The sequence below is a fragment of the Lepisosteus oculatus genome, chromosome 24 (genome assembly GCF_040954835.1).
Source record: "Lepisosteus oculatus isolate fLepOcu1 chromosome 24, fLepOcu1.hap2, whole genome shotgun sequence".
NCBI classification, from domain to species: Eukaryota; Metazoa; Chordata; class Actinopteri; order Semionotiformes; family Lepisosteidae; genus Lepisosteus; species Lepisosteus oculatus.
The window spans coordinates 7,915,100-7,925,790 of NC_090719.1; the positions used below are offsets into that span (position 1 = coordinate 7,915,100).

At 36.0% G+C, this 10,691-nt stretch overlaps 2 protein-coding genes across 2 annotated transcripts; one reads left to right on the forward strand and one right to left on the reverse strand.

Annotated features, from left to right (window-relative positions):
• Nucleotides 1-1,148: 1,148 nt before the first annotated feature.
• Nucleotides 1,149-6,796, forward strand: med22 (mediator complex subunit 22). Its single transcript, XM_006643409.3, has 5 exons — nt 1,149-1,220; nt 1,775-1,903; nt 2,008-2,088; nt 3,047-3,255; nt 5,938-6,796. Exons 2-5 carry the CDS (start codon nt 1,781-1,783, stop codon nt 6,137-6,139), a joined length of 615 nt encoding a protein of 204 aa, XP_006643472.2. The 5' UTR covers nt 1,149-1,220; nt 1,775-1,780; the 3' UTR covers nt 6,140-6,796.
• A 715-nt stretch (nt 6,797-7,511) lies between these two features.
• c24h9orf78 (chromosome 24 C9orf78 homolog) lies at nt 7,512-10,630 on the reverse strand. The gene is made up of 9 exons (XM_006643410.3): nt 10,430-10,630; nt 10,236-10,295; nt 10,008-10,059; nt 9,609-9,679; nt 9,376-9,453; nt 8,839-9,036; nt 8,289-8,425; nt 7,932-8,030; nt 7,512-7,695 (listed from the first exon to the last, which is right to left on the reverse strand). The coding sequence occupies exons 1-9, from the start codon at nt 10,507-10,509 to the stop codon at nt 7,604-7,606; spliced, it is 867 nt and encodes a 288-aa protein (XP_006643473.1). The 5' UTR covers nt 10,510-10,630; the 3' UTR covers nt 7,512-7,603.
• Nucleotides 10,631-10,691: the final 61 nt, after the last annotated feature.

Consider the following 10,691-nt stretch of genomic DNA (forward strand, 5'->3'; position numbering starts at 1 on the left):
AATTATATATTTCACCATCAACATTAAAAAATTGCTTTACCCATATGATACCACTTTCTACCCATTTGTCAAAGAACAAGGTTTAATTTCTAACTTTTATATATCTGTTATTCCAGCTGGTATGTGGGGAAAATTATGTTTATACATAAGCAACCATGTAAGAAGTACATGCTTATGGAAGCTGGAAAGTTTCAGCAACAGTTGAGTATAAAGTCTATACACCCTACTTCTTGAAAGATTAAATTAGGAAATATACAGTATACCACATACCTTGCTTATTTTTTTAAATATTTCTGCATCCATTTTATCTTAAAAATATTATTAGATGTTCTAAAATCTAAAGCGTTTATTCTTCCATATAAACTTAAAAAGTTTAGAATCAGTCCTTCTAATAATATTTGAAGGTGGTATATCCAAGATAAATGGTTCAACCATTTAAAAAAAGGTCTCTCAACAGCCATGAGATAATTGGCATTTGCTGTAAACGTGCATCAGCATATACATATAAATGATTACACATCGTGACTCAGAAACAACTCTTTCTCATTACCATAACTAAGTTAAGAAAGTTCTACACACAGTTAAATTTAACCAGAATTAATCAACTCTCCTCTTTCATAAACATGGGACATTATTAGTTGTATTTTTTTAACAAGAAAATTATCCTTTTTACATTTTAATATTCACTGAACATATTTTTAAACAGTTCATTTGCAATGCAGTGCAGATCAGTATTCTTACATTCCTATTATAGTAGCATGAATAAATGCTTGTATTTTGCTGGCGTTTTGTAAATAGCATATAAATCATATAAAAAATGTAACCATCTTTTCTCAGATCAAGAAACATCCAATCTGATTACCGCTTTCTCGTTTTTTATATCAGAGTTTCCGAGAGACCTTGGCAGACCCCAGAAACAAACATTAAGAGCTTCAAGAGTGCTTACGTTTGGTTAATCTACAGTTCGGGTTTTAATGTTTTCAAATGAACAAAAGAATTGTGCAAACATTAATTTCCAGTTCATGTTGAAGTTTTACGAGCTGCTATTTGAACACGAGCTCTCAAAGGCGGGTCACAGCGCAGACGAACCTATCAGAGAGAAATATACGGGTTTCCGGTTAAAAAGCCAATCACAAAAGGTCGTGGGAGGGGATTAAGGTGTAGGAGGTTAGGTTGTGCTGTAATGTATTAACGGCAGTATTGAAATGAGGTAGTCGGAAGTAAGTATTGTTAGTTGTAATTTATTTTGTAATTGAAAAGTATGTTGCATGAACACACCTTTCGTTTAAATTATATTTGGGAAATAAAGGATGTGAATAAACGGAATGTTTAAGCGTTACTTAAAAAGGATCTTAATAGTGGTAAACCACTAAGAAAATACGACTGATTATATGGATTCATTTGATATTATTAAGTATAAACAAGATTATGTAAAAATGTTTGCAACCTTTTTATGCAACTTTGAATATAAATTAACTTGACACCATAAAAGTAGACGTTTTAACCTGACTTCAAAATTCTATTCAATGGTTATTAGTCAGTACTCTTGAAAACATCACTACATGAGATATCACTTTCCTATTTTAAAACGGCATTGCAACGGTTTTTGTTATTTCACAGTACCTTCAATTAATCTGGGATTTTGAGACTTTGTTTTTCTTTTTTCATAATAATACATTTTCCGTGAAACATTGTGAAGTGGCTGAAGATAAATCTGGGCTTTTATACTGATGTGTGGTCTCTGACCTGTTTTGTTTTGGTAATGTTGTGGTAGGACAAGATGTCTACACAAAGAGTCCTTCCTCAAAGTAAAGAAACGCTTCTGCAGTCGTACAACAAAAGACTGAAAGATGATATCCGATCCATATTGGACAATTTCACAGAGATCATAAAAACAGCCAAGGTAGGGGGTCATCATGGTTAACTGTTTTTTTGTGTGCAACTTTTAGTAGCCTGCTGTCGTAATCGGTAATCATTTAATAATTGAATTATTGTTCTTATATCCAGATTGAGGATGAGACCCAGGTTTCACGAGCAACGCAAGGAGAGCAAGATCATTATGAGATGCATGTCAGAGCAGCTAACATTGTGAGTAACTGAGCTCCAGGGGTGTCAAATCTATTTCGGTCCTGTAAAATACAGTCTGTGTCCTTATAATAATAATAATAATAATAATAATAATTTCTTACACTTATATAGAGCTTTTCTGGACACTCCACTCAAAGCGCTTTACAGGTAATGGGGACTCCCCTCCACCACCACCAATGTGCAGCCCCACCTGGATGATGCGACGGCAGCCATAGTGCGCCAGAACGCTCACCACACATCAGCTCTCAGTGGGGAGGAGAGCAGAGTAATGAAGCCAATTCATAGAGGGGGATTATTAGGAGGCCGTGATTGGTAAGGGCCAATAGGAAATTTGGCCAGGATGCCGGGGTTACACCCCTACTCTTTTCGAGAAACACCCTGGGATTTTTAATGTCCACAGAGAGTCAGGACCTCGGTTTTACGTCTCATCCAAAGGACGGCATTATTAAGGCAAGGTGGAATGAATTGGTCTGCCAAGCAAAACAGGTTGTTGAACATGCTTTTACACCTTAAAAAGTCTCATACAAAACCAAAGGAAAGCAATCCTGCAACAAAATTGTCCTGCAGTTAAAAATGTGATGATTTTGTTATTGGTGAAAATGTGTGGATATGTAATATATTTGCAGAATATAGTATATTGTGGTGTGGCTGTTGATTTCCAGTTTGTAGTAAGCAAGAAAAAAACCAGACTGGTATGCCCATTACTAATAACCATTGCAGGTAAGAGTCGGAGTTATAGGACAGTATTATTTACAGCTATTATTTTGCATATGATGTCACTATGCTGAGAGAAAAGTTGGACCTTTCATGTTAAAAAAACATTGGTTGTGGTTTTTCCTCTTACTGCAGAAGAATCATAGTAGCATTGTCCCTGATTTTAAATCTTATCCAGTAGGAGCCAGTGTTCACAAACTCAGCTCTGTGTGTCTATATCTCCTGCCGGTGTGTGTGCGTGAAGGTCCGAGCTGGAGAGTCGCTGATGAAGCTGGTGTCCGACCTCAAGCAGTTCCTGATCCTGAACGACTTCCCCTCCGTGAACGAGGCCATCAACCAGAGCAACCAGCAGCTGCGGTCCCTGCAGGAGGAGTGCGATAAGAAACTGACCTCCCTGCGGGATGAGATTGCAATTGACCTGTACGAGCTTGAGGAAGAATATTACTCCTCCAGGTACAAATAGGTTCATAGTTACTCTCACCATACACGTCTCTGCCCTACGCATTTATAACTAGCGCCTTAAGTGCCTTTGGCCGTTAGCTGGAGTGCTGGAACTCCTTTTCTTTAATCTAAGAAACTTTACTATACTTTATAATATCATGTGCCTTGTTCAACAATCCTAAAACCCCAATGGTAAAAGAACAATTACTCTCTCCTCATTTTGCCTCTTGAAAACGATGCGTACAAGATAATGTAGGTGACTATTTTATCTGGAAAAAATTCTAAGCTGCAAGACTATAAAAGTGAAATGAGAGAAGTTCGCCCTTGGTTCCTTCAGCATACTACAAAAGAAATAGCAGTGTAGTAATTTATGTTGTGTGTCAAATGTGTCCTAGAATCCAATGTGTTGTTTCCTATATTTACACCTCAAGTGCTTTACAGAGAACAAAAAAGTAGGTTGCAATTTCTACTAAAGTGTATTTTCCTTGTAATTATGCTAAAGAGATGATATTATTTTGAAGCACTTTTTAGTCTTCGTTGATTTTGCACAAGGATGATTGTGATTGGAGTATGTTGTTTTTTTAAGCAACAAAATAAGTGGTTTCATTTGCCCATAAAAGTATCCACTCAAAAAGTGAATTGTTTCTAAATCTAGAAGCAATTCGACTAAAGATGTTTTTTACATTTGCAGAATTATAATTAGCTCCTTAATTTTTATGATCAGTCTGCATGGAAATTGACTTTTTATGTTGCCAGGCCCACGATTTGATTAAACTTTTTATTTTTGTTATTTTAAATAAATTCTAAAATCAATAAACACAGGACAAGAGTAAAACCATACAGAGATTAGGTACACAGTTGTTTGGTTCAGCTATGTTACTTATAAATCGTGGAGATTTCGTGTTTTCTTTTAGCAGAATGTTCAGAAAGTATGCATGTGGATATCTACAATGGTTTTGGATGTGAAAAAATATTTGTACAATATATCTTATTGCAACGCGTTTTGCGAAATTTTCTTATTGGGCAAAAACTATTTCTTTAATTTAATCCTGTATAGGAACTTCATATCTACATTAAATATTTGTTTAACGTGTTCTCTGATACTTCATGTTATATGATATGGTCAAGGATACGTTTACATACTGTATGTTACCTGTATGTCCTATATATAAAATGCTTTAGGATAAAAAGCACTATATATAGTAAATGCAAGGAATTATTCTTGTAGCTAAAGATTTTATTATTTTTACTTTCAATAATAAGTGTTGGTATTTTAATTAATTGTTCTGCACACCTCTAGTTGAATGATAGTAACAGGCTCAAAGATCTACAATATCTAAGAATTTAGCAATGATGTTTATGCCCTGAACTGCAGGTTCTCATCCCAAAATCTGAGAGGGATCTGGGACAGCATGTTTCATATAAACACACTAAAATGGTAGTGCTAATGACTTTCAAAGTAATGAAGTTCTCAACATTACACTAAAGTGCATCTTTATTATATGGTTTAATGTAACCTGTTTATGTAGTTTTACTTTTACTCTTAAAAATTCTGGAAAAAATAAAGTAGAACAATGGGTCCCTCACTTTTTAGTCGTTTTTTTCCCCCATCAGAAAGATTTTAACATTACTTCTTGGTTAATACCTCTGTACGGTTACTTTTCTCCTCTTTTTATTTATGTATTTCCCCAGAGCTCTGTCAGGTTTGTCTGCATGGGAATGTTATCTAAAACATTTGAATGTTTGAGTCTGACTGCATTTTTATGAAATCCAAGCCACACATTTTTGGAATAACACAATGAGATTATCAGTTAGATTTAGATTTAAATTAATGATGTATTAAACGTAGGAAATCCCTATGTCTGCAAACTTAAAAACATTTGTGTGCATTTATTTATAGAACATGCTTTTCCAACATCATTTCTAGTTTAAAATACTTATATTGCTTGAGTGAATAGGTTCAAATTTGAGCGTTTTACTAAGGAAAGAGTTGAAACACTCCTCAACTAAACATTCAGTTCTATAGTTTCTCCATTCCCCAACAAGGGTATTAAGACATTTTCAGTATTTGGGTAGAAAAATTATGTTCTAGAATTGCTTTTAAATTAAATTCAAGTGAACTGTGAGAGCTTTCCAAGTGATATTAGATTATACATTTAAGTGCATTTACAAACTCGTCGAAGTACGTATTAAACAGTTATGGAAATGTTCCCAGAAACCTTGTGTGACATGTCAGAAAATTGTCTTCTATATCAACATCGGAACCAGTTAGTGTAAAGCAGTAGTTTTAACTTTAAATCAGCTAATTAGTTGATAACTAGATAGAACTTTATTCTGAATTGCTTTACTAATTTTAAAAAAGTTGTTTTTTGGGGAGAAAATGAGCTATGAAGTGTCTAAATATATAAAGGTAAATGGCACACAGCTAACAATTCCCTGATTTGTACATTGAAGTTATAATGCTGTTTTTCCACACTTATTAATTATACGAGCCTCAGAACAAAACTCAATTCAACCCTTTTAGGTAAACAATTCTGTAGATTTTTTTTTATTAAGGTTTTCCAAAGTTTCAGCTCTGATCACGGGGAAAGTCTTCCTATGCTGGTGACTGTTTGCCTATCGCCTCCTTTCCCTCTGTGCGTCTGTCTGGACCCCTCTGTGCTCATTCTGTGCCTGGGTTTTTGTTCTGGAAAGCTACAGTCAGTGGGACAGCACCGACCTGCCCCTGTGCGAGGCATTCCGGAGGCAGGACAGCCCGAGCTCCCCGGATGGGACTTCGGGATCTTCAGGCTCGGGAATTGCTGGGAGAGCCGAGGATGGCAGTGGAGCGGCGTCACAGGGGTCCACACCAGGCCACCTGAACGGGCACACAGCGGGCACCTCTGAGCACCCCTGAGGAGCTGGCGTGACGCAGTTCTGCTGGACGCTCTCCTGATTCCACCAGTAGTGTTAAGACGCAGCCAATCATGTGTATCGATTTACTGTACATGACCCTGACCCCATCATTAACAATGCTGACAAATACAGGGCTCGTTGATTAGTCTTCCTGTTTGTGTAGTTCCAGTTGTGTAGGGGATTATATTGTAGTATTGTATTTTTGTTCTCTAAATGTACATGTGGGAGCAAGCTGATCTGAGCCTAAACAGTTGTGATAAGCTGCCTATGCAGGCTGTTTTATGGTTCACAATACTTGACGCAGGAAATAAAATCACATGGGATAGAAATCCCAATAGGGAAGTGTTGCTTTCTGGGTCTTGTCTGCATTGTGTGTAAGATGTAAACTTTATTTTTTATCAACATTAAAGTGTTGGTTGCACACTCCCACTCCAGTTATGCATAATTTGCTTGGATTTGTAGGATTGTAAGTTTATAAGTACACAGGGAGCAAGATTTCAGATGTAGGAAGACTTCTCAGAAACTCTTCTCAGGAAGCAGTATTAAAGAGCTTAAATGGCATTATGAACATATCATTGCACTGGATTTATAAAAACTTCATCTCAGGTCCATCTCGATGTATTTGGAGACTTTTTTTTAAATAAAAAGGTGAAAATAACCTAAAATGTTGTCTGAAGTTTGTCTGCCTTTAAAAATGGGCACAGTCGTGATTTTGTGGAACCAAATAGCTTCACAAAAATAAATTTCACAAGTTTTTTTATTCTTTTTTCTTTATAAATATTTAGTAATCCCTCTTAAGTAATACACTGAAGATTTTTTAATTTGAATACTTTACAAAACAGTATAAAATCCAATGAGAAATGTTTCTAAATAAAATACTGGATTGGAAACTTAAAGAAAAAAGTTTAAGATACATGCACATAAGTTTTTCATACTTAAGTGCTAAACAATACAAGAAAATCTACCATCTTTAATATTTATTAAAATTAATTAAAAAACATGGAATGGCTTGTGAAGCTTTATTTCATATAACAGAAAACCTTTCAATTCAAACTGCTAACAATTAGCAATGCCACCTCTGGCATTGTTTGCCCTTTTGCAACAAAAACAAAAGCCTGGTAAATTATTTACACAGCAGTTTTGTGTAATAAAAATTGTTAGCTGCACTTTTTCAAATGCTAACAAATTGAGAGATTTGTCACCATTACAAAAAGGAACAAGTGTTAAATTTTAAACGTGTGAAACACTTCACCTTCATTTTGCAAGATCTCTTTAAAACCTGAACTCGTTTTCTTAATTTTGTCATCATTACTGTTTGATTTTAAATACCCATTTCTTGCTTTATGGCTTTAATGAAAAAACTTACAAAGACCTATAATAACAAAGAGATATTTTAATGCAGTACAATGTTATAGGAAATTGGAAAAAGACCTGGACAGTCATAGATATCCTCAGACAAATCAGTTCAATATCTCCTGTTCATCTTTTTAAACTTCTCATAATGGTAGTCGTCTGTGGCCTTCTCATTGGCTGGTCTCTTGCGATTAGGAGGCGTTTCTGTGGAAGACAAAGGTGCAATTTTTTAGGCTGTTGTTACACAAATGTGTGTTAAACTTGGATATTCCTACTTATTTTGTACTAAATGGCTTTCAAATTTAACAGAAAAATTAACTTCAGGTTTACAGGTGGTAAGTTGTCCACTTCAGCAAAAGAGCATGTGAAGTAAAAATAATAAGATTTGATTTAAAACTGAATTCATTTTAGTACACGGTGATTGTTCTGTCAACTCTTACTTTCTGGTTCAGGTTTCTCAGTGTCCCCCACTCGAAGTGGCCGAGCTTTGGGCTCCTCTCTGTGTCTTTTTGCTGGTGCATTCACATCTTCATGGTAGACTAAAATCAAACAGAAGAACAGGCATTTGACATTACACTACACTACTGGGCAGTGCATAATGTTGATCCTATATCCTTTGGCATACAGATTCTAAAAGGATATAAGTAACTGAGGATAATGTACTGTTACTTCAATAATCTGGCTCAGTCAGTTCAAGCCAAATCGTGTTACATTATTGCACTATCAATACAGGAATCTGGGATCAGTTAGGCTTGACATTGTGGGTCTTTATTAATTACAAAGAGAATGGGGCTTACAGCGATTGTGTTGAACATAGTTCACTGCTATGTTTGTAGGTACAAAGGAAGTGCTGCTGTCCTTCTTCTTGTTGCGTTGCTCCGCTATGAGCTTGGCCTTGGCGTCTTCGGTGCTAATGATGTTCTTTATCTTGGCACTGAGAGACAGTGAAAAGAGACAAGCATCTGCGTTCTTGTTCAAAAACCAAACCTTCAATGTCACTGCACTCTAGGCATTCTGTTCTAAAGTGTCCCAAGAACAGTAAGCCAACAGAGGTAGTACATTTTTGTTTAGAAGTATATCCCATTAATACAGATAGACGTACTTGCTTTGAGATGATAGGGTACTATAACTACAATATAAGCTAAATTATTGAAAAGAGAAATATTTAAATGAGCAAGACAATCACATTACAAATTGCTTGGATAAACAGTAGCTTTACTGTGAGAACACATTTGTTTGCATAAGTAAAAGGAAATTAAAGCCCGTTTTGGAGTACAATAATGTCCTAGAGTGCAATTTATTTTAAACACAACTTTTGTTTGTTCCGTTAACTGATCAATCACTCACTCAATTCCAAGGTCGACTTCCGGAATGCCACTCAGCATCTGGTTGGAAAGCATTTCTTCTGTTTTCTTGGCGGATGAGACTCGGATATTCTCTGGCAACTCATACAGAAGATCCTCTGCGTTCTTCGCCTTCACCTTTTGCTCCTCTGCCTCTACCAGTCCCTTCTTCTTCTTAAGTTCTGTCTCAATGTACTTCATCCTGAAAGCACATTGAAATGTTTAGAAAAGAACAGCATGAGAAAAAAACAGCTGGTCTCAGGACTGCCAGCTGTGCTGTAGCTCAAATTATAATCGACAAACTATAATAAGTACACTGTTCTCTTGAATATAGCTCTATTTGCTGCTGAAAATTCAACAGAGGGCAGATTACTGTATTTTGTCATTTCAGAAAAGTTCATTTGACTCTTTTCACAGTGTGGTCCCGGGGAATTTCTATAAAACATATCCCATACTTTTGATAGCTGATATCTGCATTCTTACTTTCTGTATCTTTTAGGAGGCCTTAGATCACAACAAAAGAAACTGAAAAGATACCTACATGTCAGCATCTTCATCACGACGATTTGTCTCTGCTGAGAATGACGTTCCCAGATTCAAATCGGTCTCGTCTTCCGTCCTAGGAGAAGAAAGAGTATTTATATTTTTAAAATTTATATCACTGCAGTTTAATTATGGTTTAACAGGTATTCAGGTTAATGATGTATACACCCAGATATATACAGATCCCCACATAATTTTACACTGCTGCATTAAAAAAAATAAAACACTCACATGTCTCTGTTCCTGTCTTTGATTTTCTTCATATCCACAACTCCCCCTGTCTTCAATTTAAAGGGATCATCCTAAAAAGATTAAAATACAGTACACACAGTAAGCATGCATGTACACATATTTTATATACATGTACATGTTTTGTTGTAGTACTACATACAACAGTTTTCCAGAAGGACAGACAAAAATAACCAAATGCAGAGCATCATTCAACAACTGAAAAACTGGATGTAAACTGATTGCAAGGTTAAACCTTTCAGAGACAAAATATACTGATTATTCAAAAGCACATTTGATGCAAGCTATTTCACTGTTCTACTATCATTATTACTTGTGGGGCTTCTTTTGGAAATGAAATAAGACTTTGGCAGATAAAACCTAAACATACAGCTTACGTACCTCGATCTCCGATTCAGGTGGCAATTTTTCACCAACCAGTAAGGCTGTAATGCTAAGGAAAACAGAAACGCAGTTAAATATCAATAATATACGCCAAAGAACTGGGAAAGCTTATTGATATTTCTGTGGACAAACCGAGGCTTAAGGAAAACTAGCTAGGACTAAAAAACAGAAATGTATCTTTTGAATACAGTGCATTGTTTTCAGTACCATTCCCAGAATATTTACCTCACGCCACTCTGTCTTTTTCTAAGACTCTGAATTTCCTTTGCTTCATCAAGTTTAGATCTGTAAGGGAAAAGAACCGACAGGTACCACATCAGTGTGTACCCTAAAAGAAACACCTTTCACCCTAAGGCGTTCCAACAGATTCAGCTGTTTCTGACTGTTTTAAAGCTAAACGCTTCTGATCAAATATTTACCTGACTTCTGTTGTTGTCTCCTCGTCCTCCTCGTCGTCAGAATCATCTCTCTTCCTTCTAAAGTTTTTATTGGAAGGCATATTCGTCTTCTGTTTTGTTAAAAAAAATCAACAAAAAATACGTGCGTACATGTGTTCCCTGTTTTCACGATTCTGCGACCCACAATTCCAGCGACTTCCAAGAGGATGTTACGTCACTATGTTTTGAAGCCGAAGTAATGACGGTGTGCCCTCTGAAGGGCAGGAAAAACAGAAAAATTAAA